The sequence below is a fragment of the Acomys minous genome (assembly GCF_964271855.1).
Source record: "Acomys minous genome assembly, chromosome: 9".
NCBI classification, from domain to species: domain Eukaryota; kingdom Metazoa; phylum Chordata; class Mammalia; order Rodentia; family Muridae; genus Acomys; species Acomys minous.
In genome coordinates, this window is record NC_140490.1 from 85,843,499 (window position 1) to 85,864,968 (window position 21,470).

The 21,470-nt window shown below is 49.9% G+C and overlaps 2 protein-coding genes and 1 long non-coding RNA gene across 5 annotated transcripts; 2 read left to right on the forward strand and 1 right to left on the reverse strand.

Moving 5' to 3' along the window:
• Window positions 1-3,221: 3,221 nt before the first annotated feature.
• On the forward strand, window positions 3,222-5,726 carry ZNF414 (zinc finger protein 414). 2 transcript variants are annotated; one of them, XM_084795961.1, is made up of 6 exons: window positions 3,222-3,353; window positions 3,770-4,052; window positions 4,345-4,452; window positions 4,567-4,672; window positions 5,137-5,471; window positions 5,550-5,726. In XM_084795961.1, the coding sequence occupies exons 1-6, from the start codon at window positions 3,351-3,353 to the stop codon at window positions 5,612-5,614; spliced, it is 900 nt and encodes a 299-aa protein (XP_084652087.1). In that variant the 5' UTR covers window positions 3,222-3,350; the 3' UTR covers window positions 5,615-5,726. The 2 variants fall into 2 exon arrangements, with proteins under 2 accessions (XP_084652087.1, XP_084652086.1); XM_084795960.1 differs by having other exon boundaries at window positions 4,345-4,672.
• Window positions 5,727-9,282: 3,556 nt separating this feature from the next.
• Window positions 9,283-11,256, reverse strand: LOC311606057. Its single transcript, XR_014782178.1, has 2 exons — window positions 11,171-11,256; window positions 9,283-9,447 (listed from the first exon to the last, which is right to left on the reverse strand). It is a non-coding gene; the product is annotated as an uncharacterized lncRNA (long non-coding RNA).
• PRAM1 (PML-RARA regulated adaptor molecule 1) lies at window positions 9,444-21,400 on the forward strand. 2 transcript variants are annotated; one of them, XM_084797038.1, is made up of 10 exons: window positions 9,444-12,916; window positions 15,911-17,402; window positions 17,489-17,555; window positions 17,631-17,707; window positions 19,858-19,915; window positions 20,019-20,124; window positions 20,235-20,397; window positions 20,475-20,508; window positions 20,585-20,619; window positions 20,719-21,400. In XM_084797038.1, the coding sequence occupies exons 1-10, from the start codon at window positions 12,914-12,916 to the stop codon at window positions 20,754-20,756; spliced, it is 2,073 nt and encodes a 690-aa protein (XP_084653164.1). In that variant the 5' UTR covers window positions 9,444-12,913; the 3' UTR covers window positions 20,757-21,400. The 2 variants fall into 2 exon arrangements, with proteins under 2 accessions (XP_084653164.1, XP_084653163.1); XM_084797037.1 differs by having other exon boundaries at window positions 20,585-21,400.
• The last annotated feature ends 70 nt before the right edge of the window (window positions 21,401-21,470 follow it).

The window sequence follows — 21,470 nt, forward strand, 5'->3', positions numbered from 1 at the left end:
TTTAATCCCAGCACTTGGGAGGCAGAGGCAGGTGAATTGCTGTGAGTTCAAGGCCAGCCTGGTCTACAAAGTGAGTCTAGGACAGCCAAGGCTACACAGAGAAACCCTGTCTCGAAAAACAAAAACAAAAACAAAAGTATATATATAATTTCCTTTTTTAAAGATTTATTTATTATTATATATACAGTGCTCTGTCTGTATGTACCCTTGCAGGCCAGAAGAGAGCATCGGATCACATTAAAGATGGTTGTGAACCACCATGTGGTTGCTAGGAGTTGAACTCAGGACCTTTGGAAGAACAGTGAGTGTTCTTAACCACTGAGCCATCTCTCCAGCACCAATTTATTATTTCTTTATGTGTATTTTTGTATCTATGTGAGTACACATGCCAGCAGAGGCTAGAAGATGACAATTCCCAGGAACTGGAGTTATAGACAGTTGTGAACTGCCATGTGGGTGCTGGGAACTGAACTTGGGTCTTCTGCAAAAGCCCAACCACGGAGCCTCTCTCCAGCCCCCAACTCTTCCAGCATTTAAATGTCTTCTTACCATCTTCTTTGCTACAGTGGCACATACAGACTCTTAGTTTACCTAAAAGTATGCTACATATAAAGTCTACAGTTGTTTATGAATCAATAAACATCTCTTGAATTGTTAAATGTAATGAAATCTAAGATCTAAGGTCTACTTGACCATATAACCCAAAGCCCATCCTCCAAATGATCACCAGAAAAAGATGCTGCACACGCCCTGATTAAACTCATCTATGTGGCTGAGGCGATGGCTCAATGGTTGTGTAGTTCTTCCATCTTTCAGGGAAGCTGTGTAAACCAGAAGGCAAAAAAAAGTCAAAATAGGGGCTGGAGAGATGGCTCAGAGGTTAAGAGCACTGAAGGCTCTTCCAGAGGTCCTGAGTTCAATTCCCAGCAACCACATGGTGGCTCACAACGACTTATAAAGTGATCTGATGCCCTCTTCTGGCCTGCAGGTAGAGAACTGTATACATATTAATAAATAAGTAAATAATTTTTTTATTATTTAAAATAGCTTCAGGAAGTTTCCCTAGGCCCCTCTCTGCTGGAATAAACCATATTGTCTACTGAGAGTCACTCACAGAAAAGCCAAGCTGTAGAGAAGTCTTTGAGACCTGCCCAGCTGTCTAGTAGAGGTTTAAACCAACTGAGTCATGCTCCAACTTGTTAAGCTGCCTGCAGGCTGAGCAGTGTGTTCCGGGTTCCCAGCCTTTGTGAGCTGTCACCCATTAAGAGAGATAGCTTTGGTGATAGATACAGCTGTCTTTGAGTCATTTCAGCTTCTGTAAGTAACCCCTCACTTATATTCGTATAAGTAACCCCAATAAAACTATTGGTTCACCATGGTGGACTCTGATGTTACTTGTACTTTGGTCTGTCCTGGCTTCCCTATCTAAGGTAAGTAGATGTGTTTGTATCTCCCTAAGGGAAGTCTTGTTATGTCACGGCACCTACCACAGAAACCTGAGGAGGCCCCCAGATACCAGGTAAATGTCAGGTGGGCACTGAGGCCCACCTGTTAAGTTCAGCCTCAGACATTGGAGACCGGTGATTTCCCAGATCAACCCATATTGATGAGCTCTAGGTTTGATTTTTGGGGTCCTATCTCATTTGCTATAGAGGAGGAAGAACCATGGAGGACTGTTCCCCACACCAATGTCCAGCCTCCACATGCACAACCAGGTGCACATGCGCCCACACAAATGTGCGTGTGCACCCCCCAAACATGCATGCATATATACACGCAACACACACACACACAAATGGAAGAACAAATACTCATTGGTTACTACACCAGAAACTACGGTTCTCTCTCGTCCACCTCTCACAAGGCCTACAGGACCCACCCACGTTCTCTGTTTGACCTCCATGTCATGTCTTTATTCCGTTTCAATAGTGCAGAGCTTGTTCTTTGCCGGTTCAGGGTATCTGTGCCGGCTTCCCATAATGCTCTGCTTTACCAGGCATCGAGGCACAGCTCAAGCCACCCCCTCAGACAGGCTTTCCTGACTCACCATTTCCACATCCCTTTGGTTTGTTTTCTTATCTCATAGGCTAGATCCAAAATCATTTCTCTGCCGTTGTTGATTTATTGTCTCTCCGTTTTTCGGTGGTTGATTCAAGGCTCCCAAGAGTAGACCTGTCCCATCCTATGCATTTAAGGAACGTAGGCTGGGGAGGGAACCTCTCTGAACCAGTGCACTAAGGATTCCTGTTCTCTCTATCAGTGGGATTTTCCTGTTCACAAAATCGGAAGATCCACAGTTAGTGTGTTTCCTACATTGGGCTATTACAGCAGGTTCCCTCTTACTGCAGACTTGACGTGCTGAAAAATATGGGGCTTGCTAGGAAGATGGCTCTGCCCAGACACAAGGGACCTGGGTTCAGACCCACGGCACTCATGTAATTGAGAAAGAGTTTGGATCCTCAGCACTCCTTGGGTGGGAGGCATGGCAGCTCCCAGCAACCAGGGCACTTGGGAGATGGACACAGGGAATCTTCTGGCAAGTAAGCTAGTTAGACTAGTGGGAACTGGTCAGCTCCAGCTTCTGAGAGACGTTGCCTCAATAAAAGTGGAGACCAATAGAGGAAAACAATGTCTGCTTTGGTCCTTCACACTCACCTGTTCACATCGGTGTACACAACACTGCACTTGGATATGTACGTGTATACGGTTAAGGATGAAGCTTGCTTTAGAGGGTGTTTGCCTAGCATACTTGAAAATGCTGGGTTCGATACCTGGTACCACCCTAAAGCCTGGCGTGGTGGCATCCAAGCTCAAGGTCGGTCTCTGCCCAAGGCCAGCCTAGCCTAAAAAAATAACGGCAGGGGAATTGTTGTCAATTTCCTCTAAAAGTAAGCCCAATTAAAAGCAGACAGTGTCTGTCATCACAATATTCTGCAGGCTGAAGAAGGCTGAGAATTCAAGGTTAACCTGATCTGGTATACAAAAAAGACGAAAAATTGCTGTTTACTGCCTTTTCAGAGTTGGTTATAGGGCATTCAGGGAAAGGACAGAGATGCCCATTTTGCAGAGGAGGACACTAAGGCCTCGAGAGATTTATCATATTGTATTTTTGCCCTGTGACTTTGTAGTTGGGTTTACAAGTTCTCCCCTACTTAAAAACCGCTGTCTAGCCTCAGGCCCCTCCTCCTAAAGAGGCGCCCAGGATTAGGCCACACCCCAGATCTCGCGAGATCTGAGAAGCGGAAAAAATGGCGTCGACGTGAACCTGATCCTTCGTTGCCGAGGAAGTCGCCCCTGCTGGAGCCGGAGCCACCGAAGGCACGGGAATCAGAAGTTGAGCCGAGTGGAAGATGGTGAGCTCAGCACCCTGCACGCGGGCTCTTAGAAGCAGCGGGGATTGACAGGGGGCGGTCCTGCCGCACGCACCCCTCCAGCCGACCCCGCCCCCACATCCGGGTTCCCGCCCGTCGCTGTCACTTAGCGTTCAGTTAGGCCGGGCTTTGCTTGGCCACGCCCACTCTGCTGGAGTCCAGCCCCAATATTTAACTCATCCTGGCCCTGAGCTGCTTCTCCGCCATCCTCGGCACAGCATTCCCTATCCATCAGACAGTCCACTCTGGGCCCTCCAGCATTTCCAAGTTACTCCTCTAGGCCACGCCCCCGCCCTGTGGCGCCTTTCTTCTGCCAAAGTTGAAGATGCTCTTTATCTTCTCTGATAAAGCCCAAACTTCTCTGATCCCAGCCTAACTCTAGATACTTTTTACACCAGGAGGAACTGTCCAGCCCTGGCCCGGACAGGCTGGCCACTGCAGAGTCCAGCTCCAGTGAGCCCGACAAGGAGGTAGCATCTCCAGATGTGGCAGCTACTGCCACTTTCTCCTCTGTGGAGGAGCCGGGCCCTAACCAGACAGACGTGCCACCAGTGTGGGATCGCGGAGGACCTCCGCAGCAGGTTGCCTCTCCAGCCCCAGACAGCTGTCAGCCTGGCTCAGCCAGCACAGGTGTGGGAACCAATGAAGACCTGAGGTTGCCCAGACGACGTCCACCACCAGGTGATCTGTGATGAGGCCTTCTGGGGAGTCACAAAGACTTAAGTAGGACCGAGGTGGTGTGAGATAAGGAATTCCTTTGTATCCCGTTTGGGGGGGCGGGGGAGGAATTCCTCGCCATTTACTGAGCATCTTGTCAGTATGTCAGGTATGGCTCTGTGGATGAAGTAAGATAATCCAGCCTTTCCAGACAGTTTATTCTAGTAGTGAGGTGAGGAGGGAATTGTCCCAAGGCTTTGCGAATAGGGGGCCAGGCCACTAAGGAAAAGGTTGATGACACCCATTTATCCTGCAGGGAAGCAGATACCCTGCTCTAGCCCTGGCTGCTGCCTCAGTTTCCCCAGTGTTCGTGATCTGGCGCAGCATCTCCGTACCCACTGCCCACCCACACAGTCACTGGAAGGTAAGATGAAGGTTGGAGATAGTGACGCAAGCAGGTCAGGGTGGGAAATCTCCAGAGCCCCACCAGGGACGGTCTTAACCCCCCGACTCCACCCCTGTCCTTCCTCCCTACCAGGCAAGCTCTTCCGATGCTCAGCCCTGAGCTGCAGTGAGAGTTTCCCCAGCATGCAGGAGCTGGTAGCCCACGGCAAGCTTCATTACAAGCCCAACCGCTACTTCAAGTGAGACCCTCACCATCCCCTTAGTCTACTTCAGATCTTTGGCCCTTGCTAATGTGTGCGTGGAGGAGGGGTGAGTTGGGGGGATATGAATGTGGCCTCGGGAACCAGCCCCAACTACATGGCAAGACAGGTCTGAATTAGGAGTAAGTCCCCCTGCTACAGGCTCAGCTTGGAGGGTTAAGGTGTACACGCTGTGGTTCTGTCTAGTTCCATCTCGCTTCTTATGTGGAAAACTGGCCCCTAAGCAAAATCAAAGCTTGAGGTTCTTAGCTGGATAAGTCCGGAAGGATCCAAACTATCACAAGGAGGGAGGGTGTGTAGGCCAAGCTTCACTTTGGGTGCACTGGCACAGAGATTTCTACCTGGGTGCCCTTTCCCCACCATGGTCCTTGGGTAGCAGTGGATAGGCCCCTTCCTGTTGCCCAGGAGTCAGTCCAGCACTGTACCTGCCCCCCTCCCCCCAGGTGTGAAAATTGCCTCCTGCGTTTCCGCACTCACCGCTCGCTCTTCAAGCATCTGCATGTTTGTGCAGAGCATGCTCAGAGCCCAGCCCCACCACCGCCCCCTGCCCTGGATAAAGAGCCACCTGTGCCCGAGCGTCCCCCAGAGTCCGACCCTTCGTCCACTCTGGGCCTACCATTCCCACTACTTGAGCCGTTCACCTCTGCCCCCACTGGGCCCTTCCTTCCCTACTTGAATCCTGCGCCCTTTGGCCTGAGTCCCCCTCGCCTGCGCCCTTTCCTGGCTGCTGCTCCAGGGCCACCAGCCTCTAGCTCTGCGGTCTGGAAAAAGAGTCAAGGTGAGTGTGGGAGCGGTTTGCCTGCAAAGCTGGGTGGGCCCACGCCAATTCTGAACTTGCTCTGCTCCTTTCCTGCAGGTGCTGCTGGCAGTCCAAGAAGACCGCAGGGCGGCTCTGATGCGCCCTCAGGTGCGTGCAGGTGATCACCAGGGCAGGGTGGAGGGGCCTTCTTCATTCCTGTGCCCTGCATGGGCCCTGTGAATGCTGGGAAGCAGCAGTGTCTGTCTCTTAAAATACATGATTTTTACCTTAAAATGACTGGCATCTATGCCTTCATCTGCGCCGGCATTCCTGTGTAAAAAAACTTGCGCCTTCTCCATCCCTGAGTGGACCTTTCCTGTGGTGGGTCCAGGGATGGGAGCCAAACTTGGTGCCTTCAGTGTTGGGCAGTCAAGCCCAGGAGAAAGGATCCAGCCTGCCTGGACCCTGGAAGCTGAGGGGGATGGACACAGGGAAACATCTGATCTGTCCTGCCTGACATCACCATCCACGGTTGAAAGGCCCTTTGGGGTGTGAACCAGGACTAACTGGGCCTGCCTGCCTGCAGGGTACACGGCCCCCAGCCGCATTGTGTGGGAACACACGCGTGCCGTTACTCATGCATGCAGTGTGACTTTTCCACGGCCTCACGGCCTGCCATGACACTACACCTCCAGGACCACCGCCCCGTCGCCCCTACAGCCCTGGTGCCTGGGTTCCTTCCTGCTGACACCTAGGCAGGTGAGGCTGAGGAATGCTTGGGCATGGAGCTACAGGCAAGGGATGAGACCCAGGCTCAGCCTCCTACTCTTCAGTGCCACACAGACCCAACCCCATTTGCTCCTGGGGTGTCACAAGTGGCAGAGGGGGAGAGTCCAGTTTTCTCACAGCTTTGAACCAGCTATGTTGGGCTGGGGGGGGGGGTGTGCTGCAGGGTTTTAGTTTTTTGTTTTGTTTTTTGGGGGGTGTTGTTTCTGGGTTTTTTGTTTTTGTTTTACTTTGAGGAGGGAGGGGACAATAAAGGAGGCACAGTGAGCTAGCCTGTGCTATGTCTTGGGTCCCCTTGCCCCTCAGATAAGATTTTATTTTTACGTTTTTAAGAGAAAGAAAAGAGAATGAGAACACATGAGTGTAATGCCTACAGAGGCCAAAAGAGGGTATGGGATCCCCAGGCGCTTGTGAGCTGCCAACGTGGGTGCTGGGAACCAAACTTTGGTCTTCTGTAAGAGTATAACAAGGAGTTCTTAACCCACGAACTCTCTCCTGCCCTCCCCTCACATAATCAGTATGGTGCTACCTACTGGGTCTAGGGCTCCCACACTGTGGGAGGGGGACTTAGAATTGGCTTCATAGAACCTGAGCCTGCTGAGTACTACTGTCAGTGTCGCCTGTCTCCTCAGGCCTGGGTTCCAGGCCTCCAGCTCAGTGCCCTCACCAGCCAGCTATAGATAGGGATGGCCAGTGCCTGCTGTTCTGCTCCACAACTTCCAGAAACCAGGTAGACTTTTGTCAGGTGTTTTTCTTTTATTTAAAAAAACAAAACACACCTGGCCATAGTAGTACATGCCTTTAATCCCAGCACTTAGGATGCAGAAGCAGATGGATCTCTGAGTTCCAGGATAGCCAGGGCTACACAGAGAACCCTGGATTGAAAAACACCACCACCACCATGATTGCTCATCATGTTCAAGTGCTTGCCGGTGCAACTTTAACGACCTGTTTGATCCCAGAACCCACTGTGAGGTAGGAAAAGAGAATCAATTCTCCACAAGTGTCCTCCTAACTTTCAAATATTAAGCCCCAAGCTTAAAGCATGGTGGCACACATTTTTAATCTCATCACTTGGCGGGCAGAGGTAGGTGGATCTCTGTAATTCAAGGCCTAATGTGAAATTTCAGCCAGGCTACACAGTGCAACACTGCCTCACGGTGCGCTGGGGGGCGGCAGGACAAGGTGTGGAGGCACAGCTAAGGATCATTCTTTGAAGCTCAATGCCAACCTAGCCTACATAGCAAGACTGCCTCAAACTTTTGTGTTTTTTTTTTTTAAATAGCAAGAATTAGGAACCCGGTGTGGCAGCACATGCCTTTAATCCCAGCACTCAGGAGGCAGAAGCAGGTGGATTGCTGTGAGTCCAAGACTGCCAAGGCTACACACAGAAACCCTGTCTGGAAAAAGCCAAAATAAAGGGCTCTGGAGAGATGGCTGAGAGGTTAAGAACACTGACTGCTCTTCCAGAGGTCCTGAGTTCAATTCCGAGCAACCACATGGTGGCTCACAGCCATCTATAATGTGATCTAATGCCCTCTTCATGCAGGCAGAGCACTGTATATGTAATAAATAAATCTTAAAAAAAGAAAAAAAACCATGCCGGGCATGGTGATACATGCCTGTAATCCCAGCACTTGGGAGTCACAGGCAAGTGGATCTCTTTTGAGTTCAAGGCCAGCCTGGTCTACAAAGTGAGTCCAGGACAGCCAGGTCTACACAGAGAAACCCTGTCTTGAAAAACCAAAATAAATAAATAAAAGTGACAGTGTGGGAGACTAGATCTGCTAAAGCTCTGAGCTATCCTGGATTAGAGCCCCTTGCTCCTGTGGCCACTGGGCTCACTCTTGGCTAGCTGTGGTTGAGAAGATGAGCAGGACAGGAGGGCGAACTGAACTTTATCCTTACCCTCCTTGCAGGCAGCAGACCCTCTTCTGCTGGCTTCTGCCCCACCCCCAGCTCTGGAAAGTCTGGGTTCCCTTTTGAAAATGTACTAAGGATGCAAAATGTAGCTCCGTGCAGTGCTTGCCTAGCATGCACAAAGTCCTGGCTTCTTCCTATTCCCAGCACCACATACACCATGCAGGCTCATGCATGCATACATTTCAGAACTGGAAGGAATTAGAATCTGGAGAATTAGGAATTGTGAGTCATCATGGCTACACGTGGGATACATAAGACACCTTCCCCCCCCCACACACACACAGAGAGAGAGGAAATATGGTGCCTTCTGTTTCAGTCCAGAGCCAGACTGGCCATGCCTCTTGGGATTAGATGTATAATGCACTGTTATCTGGAGGTTGGTCTTATCTGTCTAGCGAGGACATCTCCTAACCAAGTCAGAGCATCCATGGAAATAGTCACCAGTGCTCCTCAGTTGTCCCTACAGCTCTCTGGATAGAGTCCTGTTCTTGGGCTCGTGAGATGGCACAGGATCTGAGTTCAGATTCCCAGCACCCATCTCAAAACTGGACGTGGTGGCGTGTGTCTGTCTGCAACCCAGCACTGGGAGGCAGAAATAGTCAGATCTCGGGGCCTTTGGTAGCCAGCCAGTCTAGGCAAAACAGTAAGTTAGAGGTTCCATTAAAAGACCTTGTCTCAATAGCAAGTGAAGTGACTGAGGAAGGCATCCTAATGTTAACTTCTGGTCTCCACATGCGCCAGCATGGCTATAGGTATGTCACCTGGACAGTACACACACGGACACGGGTCTTGGTCTAGTAGCCCACAAGGCTCCTTCTTGAACCTCCTTTTCTTCTTCCATGGCCATACTGTTCACAGCTGCTGCTTTGGGGAAATGTAAGAATCTGGAAAAGAAAGACCCGAAGACCTCCTTGGTCCCACCCCAGTTTGTCTCACTCACCACCCCCTTGTATCCTAACTCTAAATCAGAATTTTCCTCTTATCACCTCTTTATCCCAGTATCTGTAGACAAAAGGAGACCCGGTCAGTGAGGAGCTAGGTTCTCCCGGCCCTACATCCCTGTCACAGCCCTCCTGTTTTCTCTTTATTCAACCTTACTCACTGATTGTAGGATCCAGAGAATGATTTACAACAGCCATACTTGATTTTGAACGAGTGAGTTTATTAAGCCAAAGTAAAAGAATAAATAGCAAGTGATTCGTGGGGACAGGAAGGGAGGGAAGAGACAGGTGGATATCAGTCTTCCTGGCCAGCCAGTGTAGTAAAAGTGAATTTCAGGTTCTGTGAGAGACCTTGTCTCAAAAAGCTGGAGAATAAGACAAAGACAGCTGACAGCAGCCCTTAGCCTCTGCAAACGTAGGCACAGATTCACGCATCCACACAGATGCATATACAACACAAAAAAATAAAGTGATGTCATAATGCTCACACTTTGGCATCTTTTGGGAAGATGAAGTGAGTTGAGTGAGGAGTCTAGGGGATTTGGGAAATGTCTGCTCGATGATTCTCCTCCCAGAAACAGTATTGGGGGCGGGGCGGGGTCACATACCAGGGACCTACAGAACTTCCACGGTATCACATTCACTTGCCAATACTCATTGCTTTACACATGCCCACACTGCTCTTTCTGAACTCCCATAACCTGCAACCTCCTCCTTCTCAAGCTAGGACTCCACAGAGTGTTTTACCCCCAGCCCACAGATAGTCAAAGAACAGAGTCTTCCTGGAGCCACAGCTTTCCAGCAGGGAGCAACCAAAAACATCAATGTGGGAGAAGGAGCAAGCCTGGTCAGCCAGCCGGCACGTGCCTGTGCAGCTGCTCAGAGAAAAGGTTGACTTGAACCAACTGAGCAACTCCTGGAGACTTGTCTGCAGGGCCTAGTGCCGGGCCACCACTTGGCAATTATCCAACAGTTTTGTCACCTGAGGGATGCCTGCTGGAATGCTTATCTTTACCCAAGCTAAGAGAGGTGGAGAGTAGCTGCAACCCAGGATTCGGCTCCTGTGTCTCAGCAGCTTGGACCACATTCTGTTCAGAGCCACCAGGTCCAGGTCACAGCCATGCGGGCCCAAATACAGTGTGAGAAGGCCTCTGGCAGCCATGCTGGGAGCTTATAGACTTCCCTGCACATTCCCTGTGTGGAGCCCGGTGTGGTCAGCTTCGGGGATCCCCAGCTGTAACTCGCCCCTTTAGCTTTAATTGCCTATGGTGTGTTTCTTGACCAATTAGTGTGTTGTCATTTGTATGTCACAGCATAAAATTCAGAGGACGGCTGTGGAGCTGGCTCTTCCCCTTCCCCTTACGTGGGTTCCAGGCATCGAACTTAGGTTATCCAGATTGTACAGCAAGTGTCTTCATCATCACCACCACAACCCCAAGCCATCTCACTGGCCCACTATTTTTGATTTTAAGATTGGTTACTAAACCTGAATTTTCAGGACATGTGATCCACCTGCCACACCCTCAACCAGTAGTTGGGATTACAGGTTTGACTTCTGACACCACTTACCATGATTCTGGAAACCCAGAAACCCAGAGTTGGTCATCCCTACTCAGTCAAGGCTCCTGTAAAAGCATACCCACCTCCGGAACTCTTGACCCAAGATGAGAATACAGAAGCATCAGGATCTTGATGCTGTGTGCTTAAAATTTTCCCAGCCTAAGATGCTTTCTTTTTTTTTTTTAAAGATTTATTTTATTTATTGCATATGAGTGCTTTATCTGTAGAAGAGGGTATCAGATTACATTATAGATGGTTGTGAGCCACCATGTAGTTGCTGGGAATTGAACTCAGGACCTCTGAAAGAGCAGGTGGCGCTCTTAACCACTGAGCCATCTCTCCAGCCCCTAAGATGCTTTCTTTTAGCTTAAATAAACTCATGAAACCTCACCTGGTTCATTCTCAAGAGTATACATGTCCTTGCTACTCCATCAGCCTCATATTACCCAATAGCAGACTCATCACCTAAGCCAAAATATGCATTTATCTTAAGGTTGGGTTTCAAAGCTGGGCAGGGGTGATACATACCTTTAACCCAGCACTAGGCAGGCAGTGGCAGATGGATTTCTGAGTTTGTGGCCAGTCCAGGACAGCCAGGGCTACACAGAAAACCCTGTCTCAAAAACAAACAAACAAATGGGTTTCACTATGTGTCCCTTGCTAGACTGAAACTCATTATGTAAAACAGGCTGGCCTCAAACTATGGGATGTTCCAATTGTCCTGTTTTTACCTCCCAGCGGCTGTTTTTATGTGGTTCTGGAAATCAAATCCAAGGCTTTGTGCATGCTATACAAGTACACTTTTTTCTCTTTTTAAAAGATAATCTCGGGCTGGCGAGATGGCCCCGAGGTTAAGAACACTGTCTGTTCTTCCAAAGGTCCTGAGTTCAATTTCCAGCAATCACATGGTGGCTCACAACCATCTATAATGAAATCTGGTGCCCTCTTCTGGTTTATAGGTGTACATGCAGGCAAAACACTGTATAGTTAATAAATCTTTTTAAAAAGATAATCTCACTTATGTAGCCCTGGATGTCCCTAAAACTTGCCTCCAGTCTCTCAAGTGCTGGGATTACAGGTGTGTTCTACCACACCTGGCTAGAACATGCACTTTGGGTCACATTATGTGGCTCTGGCTGGCCTGGAATTCACGATGTGGACTAGGCTAGCCTTAGACTTGAAGTGAACCTCCTATCTCTGCTGGGATTACAAGTATGCACCACTACTCCAGAGGCTTAGAGCATGTTCTTTGTGTATCAAGGTATTTATGAGGGTGACTCCAGGGACATCAACACAAGTTTTCTCACCTGTGCACTGGAACCATCCCTGCCAAGGTCTAAACAGCCGTCCTGGTTGGACTACATCCCAGACTGGTAATGTCAGAATCTCTGCCTACAGTTCAAGAAATTCTTTTTCCAAACTGCGAATCTTAGTTCTGTTCTGTGCTGTTTTGTGTTCCTGTGGGCTGAATCCTGCGGTCAAGACTCTCTCCTTTGGCCCTCTTTGGACTCTACGGGCTGTTTTTAATTTTCCTGCAATGCAGTTTTCTGGTTTCTTCTCTCTTTGCTTCCTTTAACCACAGGGGACTTAAGAGGTCCTCAAAACTGCCTACCTCCCCAGAGACAGTGATAGCCCCTCACCCCAGCTATAAATCTTTAATACCCACCACCCCCAAATCTGCTATCCCAGTTGAGCCTTAGGCTTTTGGTTCCCAGCCTTGGCTGATGCGCCATTTGTCACCTTAACAGGGAAGTCCTGTTGAGAGTACGTGTGTTGAAACAAGGTACATGAAGCAACACAGGAGGGCAAATATGTCCTCACCATTGCACCAACCATATCCTAGCTCTTACTCTTTGGAGACTTCCTAAGCCTGAGAGCAAAGCATAAAATCCCTCACTGTGGTGATCTGTTCCTGTGACTGTCCTGGGTTTGGCCTAGGCCTGCTTCTTTGGAGACAAAGCTTGTCAAGACCCCAAAGTGTTAAGAGTAAGAGGGATAGTAGAAATCAAGAGGCCAGTGACAGCTAGTAACTATATGCACGAGATATGTGCTTAAGTCTGATGATCTGAGTTTGGGGGACAATAGTAGCCAGGCAGGAACTCAAGGAGGTGACAGAAAGGCCATCTCCACCTCCTTCCTCCTTTGCCCCCCTCCCCCTCACATCCCCTACTTGGTCTGTCAGCCTGTGGAGCAAAAACCACAGTTACTTCCTCAAAGCAGTAGCCTAAGCTTGGAGACTGCTCACATCGTGGACCATCACTCCCTGAAGCCATGGTGAGTACCCAAGCCCTATTGGAAATCCATTCTGGTTAAACTGTCTGCCTCCATCCCTACCGTGGAAATGAAATGACCTGGGAAAAGGTAGGGAACAGCCAAGGCATAGCTTGAGCTCTTATGGACCAGGCTTGGATCTGTGACTATAAGACAGGGCAGGCTAGGTCTGCCTAGAATTATGTCCCCTCACCCTTTGTAATCAGCCAGGATAAAGGCAGAGGCTTCCTGTGGGGTGACTAAGTGGGTCATGTACCTGCTGCACCAGCCCCCATCCCCAGTCATTCACCCAAGCTGTGCTCTGCTAACCCTTTCTTATCTAGCCCTGTGGTCATCTAGAGCTGTTGCCTCAACTCACTCAGACTGGGGCTTCAACAAAGGCATGTCTGACTCCAGGCAAGGACTGCTTCCTTCCCAGAGGTGCTTCTGAGTCCCTCCAGGGCTCACAAGGTTCTGTACCCCTGTCTTCCAATCTTCTTGACTCTTGGTGTGGACAGGCTAGGAGGCCTCGGGTATCTTTCTGCACCCGTGACCTAAGGCAAAGGGCCATCTTTGAGATTCTAGGAGATGTTCTGAACACATCATATGGTACCCTGTGCCCACGTGGGGAGCCTGCCTGCTGCTCCTCATGGGCGTATCATGAGCCTTCCTGTTTGTCTGTGTTGGAACTGTGAGACCCACATGATAGATAGAATGCTTGTCTTTGTAGTCCTGCATATACTTTTATTTCTGTAAATATTTACTGAGTACTTAATATTTTGCCAGGCAGTGGGAGGTCATGGATGATCTAGAGGGACTAAAGTAGATAGTCATATGTCTATGACAGTCATACAGTCATAGACAGTATTAATGTGTGTGTGTGTGTGTGTGTGTGTGTATATATATATATATATATATATATATATATATATATTGGGTCTCTGTCTCTCTGTCTCTCTCTCTCTCTCTCTCTCTCTGTCTCTCTCTCTCTCTCAAGATTTACTTATATACACAGTGTTTTGCCTGCATGTACACCAGAAGAGAGCACCAGATCTCATTAGAGATGGCTATGATCCACCATGTAGTTGCTGGGAATTGAACTCAGGATCTTTGGAAGAGCAGCCAGTGCTCTTAACCTCTGAGCCATCTCTCCAGCCCCTGGTTGGGTCTTTCTCAATGGCTCCTTACCTTCCTTTCTGAGACATGGTCTCTAGTTGCACCTGGAGCTTGTTGGTTTAGCTAGACCGGCTCGCCAGCAAACCCTGAAGAGCCTTCTCTCTTGACCTCTCCAGAGTCAGGAGGACAGGTGTGGCTCCTGGCTTTTTAATTTAAGAATAGAACTCAGGCTTGTATGACAAATACTTTGCCTACTGAACAATCTCTCTAGCCACCCCCCCCCCCAATAAAATTTTAACAGTTTCGTCAAACTGGCTGTGGTGGTACACACCTGTAATCTCAGCCCTCAGATAGCTGAAGCAGGATGATTGTTGGGCTCCAGACCAGCCTAGGCTACATAAACACTGACTCAAAACAAACAAACAAACAAAGCCAAGGACAGTGGCACACACCTGTAATCCCAGCACGTGGGAGGTAGAGGCAGGAGTATCAGGAGTTCAAGGTTATCCTCAACTACATAGCAAGTTTGAGGCCAGCCTGGGATATGAGACCCTGCTTCAAAAAGCAAATACAGAAAAACAAAAACCCTAGTCAGGGAAGGCAGAGGCAGGAGAATTGCTGTGAGTTCGAGGCCAGCCTGGTCTACAAAGCAAGTCTAGGACAGCCAAAAACAAACAAACAACAACAACAAAGCCAAAACAAACAAACAAAAAACAACACCAAAAAACAAAAAACAAAACCACCCTAGTCAGTGGGGGAGTGTGGCTCAGTGCTACAGAACTTGCTTAGAACTCCCTAACACAACAAAACCCCTAAAACAACCTAGTAAAGACCTTACAACAGAACTAATAAGAAATTTCATAGGCAATGGGAGAGATAAAGAAAATGGCGGTGAAGGTTGGCAACTGGGGAGGGGAAATTGATTTAGAATAGTGTTGTCTCAGAGGCCTCCCTTGAGGAGTATTGTCATAAATACATGGAGGAGGTGGAGGAGGAGGAAGAGACCCACGCATTGGAGGTATGCATGACAGGCAGGACAGAGGCTATGGGATGAGGCGGAATGTTGCTGAGTCATTCAGGGACTGCTGGCTTTTCCCAGAGAGAGGAAAACTCACTGAGGGATTGGAAGCAGAGATTTAGCAGGCCTCCCCTAGGGCAGCAGCCCAGGGAGGGAGGAGCCCATTATAGTGAGCTGGGCAGTGGGAGACAGTTCCTCTAGCTGGAACTGACAGTGAGAAGTGGTTGGAGTCCGGATGTATTTTGAAATCTGAAAGAAAAAAAAAAAAACCAAACAGGACTGGGGAGAACTTGGTGGTCAGAGAGGGAATCAAGGGGGAGGGGGAGCAGAGGTGCAAAGGTTGAAGATGCTGGGAAGGTATTGCTCACTGGAAGTACCATCCGCTAGTGGAGAGGCATAGAGAGCTAGGTCCTGTTAGAGATGAGGTTAGGCACAGCTTAGGTAGAGGACTCAGGAGGGTGTGGGTTCCCGGAACCTAGGAACAGGAATAGTTCTTGTTCAAAAAGAGAAGCGGCAGGTGGGGCGTGGTGGCGCAAGCCTTTAATCCCAGCACTCGGGAGGCAGAGGCAGGCGAATGGCTGTGAGTTCAAGGCCAGCCTGGTCTACAAAGCGAGCCCAGGACAGCCAAGGCTGCACAGTGAAACAAAACAAAAACTCAAACTTTTGAAAATAATTAATTAATTAATTAATTAATTTAGAGAGAGAGAGAGGGAGGGAGAGAGAAGCTGGCTGAGGTAGAGCTGAGGCTGGGGAAGAAGCAGTGTTAGAATGGGAGCCAAAGGGAGGGGAGGGTGATGGGCTCATCTATGACCATCACTATCTGTAGGTACCTGGCTGTTTCTCCATCTGCTTTCTTGTATTTTATGAGCCCCTTCCCTTCCTAGGGGAGCAACCAGGACTTCCGGAACCTCCAAGCTAAATTCCAGGCCTCTCAGACAGAGCTTGGAAAAGCCTCAAAGCCTGAGTTCAACAAACCCCTGAAGAAGTTTCCACTGCCAGAATTAAGTGAGCAGCCCAAGAAGTGCTCACCGTCTGAGTTCAATGCCGTACCCTTGAAGCCCCTGCAACTGCAGTGTGCGGACAAGAAGGCCCCGCAGCCCGAGGTTCTCAGAAAGTGGCCGCAGCCTGAATCCACTGATCTACCCAAGAAGCCCCTACAGGCTGAGCTCAGAGACCTCCCAAGGAAGCCTCCACATCCGGAATTCACTGGTCTCAAGAAGCCCTTGAAGGCTGAGTTTACAGATCCCAAGAAGCCCCAACTGCCCCAGTTTGCCAACCTCCCCAAGAAGCCCCCACAGCCCGAGCTCAATAATCTCCCTAAGAAGCTCCCCAAACCCGAGCTGAGAGAGCTATCCAAGAGATCTCCACAGCTTGAGGCACCCCAGGAGCCTAGCGTACCTGCCCAGAAATTCCCGAAGTCTGAGCTCAGCAATCCTGCCAGGCCCGCTGTGGAGCTCAAACCCAAGAAGTGTTGGCAGCCAGAGTCCAGTGAGGCCCCTCTGAAGCCTTTGCCATCTGAGTCCAGTACCTTTCCCAAGAAGCCACTGCAGCCTCAGCCTGCTGGTTTCTCTAGGAGGTCCCTGACACACTCAGAGTCCAGCGAAGTTCCGCAGACATTCCCCTCCAAGCCTGGGTCCAGTGAGGTTTACCCCCACTCCCCACAGCCTGACGTCAGTACCTTTCCCAAAAAGCCACTGCTATCTGAGTTCAACGAGAACGTTAAGAAGCCCCCGTGTTCTCAGACCATTGGTTGCCCCAAGTCTCCACAGCAGCCCAAGTCCTCTGAGGTCCCCCAGACATCCCCCTGGAAGCCTGAGTCATGTAACCCCCAATCTCACTCCCCGCAGCCGGACCTCCATGCATTTCCCAAGAAACATCCCCAGCTCCAGCTAAGTGACCTTACCAGGACATCCTCTGAGCCCGAAGTCTGCAAGGTTCCCAAGAAGCCTCAGCAGCCAGAGCTCAACGTACTGTCTAAGAAGCCCTCGAAACAAGCACAGGGTCATCTCCCTAGAACATCCTCAGAGCCTGAGTTCAGCTCACTCCCCAGGAAGTTTTTGCAACCTCAAAACGGCAAGTTCTTCCAGCCTGAGTTGCCCAAGGGTCTCCCTAGAAAGCCCAAGCTTCCTGGTTCAGTATCCGAGTGCTCCCTACCCTCTGCCATTTCCGGCTCCAATCCCCAGTTCCCCGTGAGCCCTGGGCTTGGAGTCCCTGGGACTCCCCGCTGGAGATCAGAAGACTTCCAAATCCGGCACCCACCCCGGCGGCGGCCTCTACCCTCAGCCAGTAGCCTGGGGTCGCCCCCAGCCAAGCCCCCACTACCACCCGTCCCCATCAATATCCAAAGCTTCCGGAGAGCCTCAGCAACAGCCACAGGTAAGTTAGGGTAGGTGGCTCAGGCAGAGGAGGGGGGCTGAATATCTGGGCAGAGCCACTTCCCTCCCATGCTCTCTCCTCCACAGCGGTACTGAAGACGGGCTCTTCTACTGGAACCCACTTCCAAGCCCCACAACCTCAACACATTACACCGTGAGTGTAGGGAGAGAGGGGGGCCAGGCACGGGCGTGAGGCTGAAGAAGGCCTTCACCTCACATATCCCCGCAGGAACCCAGAGGAGATCTATGAGCTGTACGATGAAGTGGAGGCCGCAGATGACTCTAATCTCAGTCCCAGAAGCAGAGGTTTGTAGGTGGGGCTAAGTGGCTGGCCTGGGCACACATGAAACATTAATTACAAAGGTACTCTTTCAAGCTCCAGGTTCAAGACCAGGTTCAAGTGATGCATACTAGAGTGGGTGATACTGGTGGGAAGGGGAAGCCCAGAGGTAACCCAAGCAGCCAGGTTTGCTATAGGTAGAAGCATAGCGGGACAAGAGGCCTGGACAACAATGAAAGAATTACAGAAATCAAAGTTAGCAAGCCAGACTAAGCAGTGTTTAGGCAGGGAACGAGTGAATCATGGCATGGATGCTCCTTTTATTAAAAAGCATAGCACTCATGTGCAGGCGTCATGGCAGGATTATGGAGAAGGCATCAGGTTCCAAAGCTGGACACAGTTAATTACAATGCACACCTGTAACTCTAGCACTTAGGAGGCAGGATGATCAGCCTTGGCTACTTAGCAATCAAGACCAGCCTGCATTAGATGAGACCTCACAAACAAGACCAAAGCAAATCCCACCCACCAGGTTCCTTGCAGCCCATCCTAAGAGAACATCCCAGCAAGATCTATGCCTGGAATAAGGAGAGAGGTTTGGGCTGGAGGCAGGGTGGCAGAAGGTTCTTTTCTGCAAGGGGCTCCAAGAGTGGTGTCTCCATGGCAAACACGGGCTTCTATGAAAGTACTTCGCTGATTCTGCAGCCACAACTAAGGCAATTACCCCATTGACCATGAAATCAATGACCCAGCCAGTTGATCTAGAGCTGCTGGATTCCAGATGAGCTTTCCCTCCCCTGGCTATTCACTGTCTTACTGGGGCTCCTAAGAGGGCCCTGAGATAACCTTGCTCTCCCTGTCCGTTGATGGGGTGCTCTACGGTTGACGACGGTGAGGGTGGGAGCAGCTGTGCAGAGAGGCTTGGGAGAGCTCTGGCTACTCTTCCCAGGGTTAGTAAACAACCTCCCATTCCCAAACCTAATAGACACACCCACCCAACCCAGTTTCAGAACCTCCTCCCAATCTTACCCCATCATTCTTCAAGATCATGATCAAATGCCAGACCTATTTGAGGTACTCCTTTCAGTGCAATGTGGGAGCCTTCCTGTGGGCATGGTCTTTCAACGGCTGCTGTGAGCACTTCCTGCTGTGAGCACTTCAGAGTAATGTTCTTAGTGCCAGAGTAGCCTGGGACCACCAGCTCCTTCTTCCTACTCCAGAGTAGCCTGGGACCACCAGCTCCTTCTTCCTACTCGGGTTCTTTTGTAATCTGGCAGCCCCCCCCCCACACACATCCCCATCTTTTGTCAGCTGGAGACTCATCTGGAGGGGCAGGGTCCAGCCTTCCCAGGATATGTGTAACCAACAGGAAAGGCAGGTTGTCAGAGGTCTGTTCAGACCTGCAGGGTGACACGGGACTACAGGTCCCAGTAGTGTCACAGTCAAATTTGCTTCTGTGAGACCACTCAAGATCATGAACGAAGTAGGTGCAGTGCAGGTTCTGGGTTAGGAACTAGATCTCAACCTGTAGAGATAGAGATCAAGTTCAGCACTGGCTCAGCCAAGTATGACACAGTCAGCTCCTCTGTGGGCTGCTCATCAGAAAGGACAGCTGGTCTGAAAAGTCCTTTAACAAAATGGGCCTTTACTCACCTAAGCTTCAAAATGCTCACCCAAGCCCTCTGCCAACAGTTGGATTCCCTCGAGGCCTGGCCTACCGCTGGGAAGTTGTACAAATCAGCCCTCTGGGGAACCCTGCCATTCAACCTCAGCAGCAGCTGTGGATTCATTAAAAGACTGCCTGTTTTTAGCTCTGAATCCAAAATTTTTATTACAATTCCCAACGTACTCTGAGAGGCAGGAGCAAAATGGCTCCCAAAGCCTACAGCTCATAGGCTAGTCATGGTGGCCACACCTTTAATCCCAGAACTCGGGAAGGCAGAGTAGACAGATCTGAATTCCAGTGCAGGCTGGTCTACGTAATAAACCAAAACACAAAGGCTTACAATTTTACTAGCTGGTTAATCTTGACCAAGTTCTCAGCCTTTATTTTTCTCAGCCAAGTGAACCTTACCCACAAGAACTAACGAGCCCTGAGAAGCAGCATATCAAGTCACTAGGGTAGAGATGTAGAGTTGAGGGCCTTTATCCTGACTCTGCCCAATGATGCCCTCAGATGATGTGCAGCCTACCCAGAAAGCCACCAGATGGCCTCAGCAGGACCCAGAACTCAGGTACATGTGGCAAATGGGGTGTTAGGGGAGCTGGGTCTGAGCTTTGGGACTCTGAAAGAGGGCACTTCTTGTTCATAAATACCCCAACAACTGGGTCTTTCAGGAAAAAGGCCACTCAGCCACAGCAGCTGCCAGCCGCAGACCCCAAGCTGTTGAAACAGATCAGGAAGGCAGAGAAAGCTGAGAGAGAGTTCAGAAAGAAGTTCAAGGTGAGAACACAAAAGAATGAGTCCTGGTACCCAGGCCCAGGACTTCCATCCTGAGGAAGAAAACAAGGTAACAGCAGAAATAGGATGACTTAACATGATGTTACCCTAAGTTTGAAGGTGAGATCGTGATTCACACAAAGATGATGATTGACCCCAATGCCAAGACCCGGCGTGGGGGTGGCAAGCACCTGGGCATCCGCCGTGGAGAGATCCTAGAGGTGATCGAGTTCACTAGCAACGATGAGATGCTGTGCCGGGACCCCAAGGGCAAATGTAAGTGTGCTTGGCCCACAGGCAGGGAAAGGAGTGAGGGGTGTTAGGGCTAAGAATCTACCTGCTCTTCCCTGCAGATGGCTATGTACCCAGAACTGCACTGCTGCCCTTGTAAGTGTTGGTCTTGCCTGGGTGGGGTGGGGAACACCGGGGTAGCCCCTACTAACTGTACCATGCTCTTTGCCAGGGAAACAGAAGTGTATGATGATGTCGGCTTCTGGGGTATGTACAGTGATTCCCATAGGGATGCTTGTTATTATGCCTCTGTGGCACAGTATCACTTGAACTCATGGTGGTTGTGGTTGTTGGTTTGTTTTTCAGATCCTCTGGACACCCAACAGTTTCCTCAGGGACAGTAAGGCAGACAGGTGGGTTCCAGGACCAACAGCCCAGCAGCCACTGCTCACTCAGGGGCCCTGGATCTCAGCCTGGCAAACAAATGCCCAAGTGCATGTGACCTTATAAAAACCCCTCTTTAAAGCAGCCTTGTTTCTTGTCTTTTCTCATCTTCCTGGACTGGCACACATAGTAGAACACACGCACATACCAGGCACCAAAGATGAAAAGAAAAAAATTAACTACCCTCCCAATTGGAAAGGAGTTGCTGATACACCCACACACACCTTGGATGGACCAGTAGCTGCACCCCAAAGTTCCTTATAGGCTGCATTTGTGTTGCCAAGTAAGGCTACGATGGCCCTTCACTGGTGGGGCTTCTTCCTAACAGAGCAACAGTATGAGATGTGTCCCAAACAGTGACATTCTCAGTGGGCCTCAACAACAACAACAACAACAACAGCCAAAGTGAGCTTCACTCAAGTGTCTGGGACTCACAGATAAATCCATAGGATGACTTTCAGGACTGCTGTAAGATATTTCAGGATTTCTATCATCACTCCTGGGAAAATGAAGACCTTCTAGAATTTGTACGATGGCTTTCCTAGTATAACTAAGTTCTCTTTCCAAACCCTGGGGCCCACAGACAAACAACAATGGGGTGAGATCCCTGGTGGTGACAGCTCTGAGAAAGGAGGAAGTGTAAGCTGCCCCAGCTCCACAGACCTCTACAACAT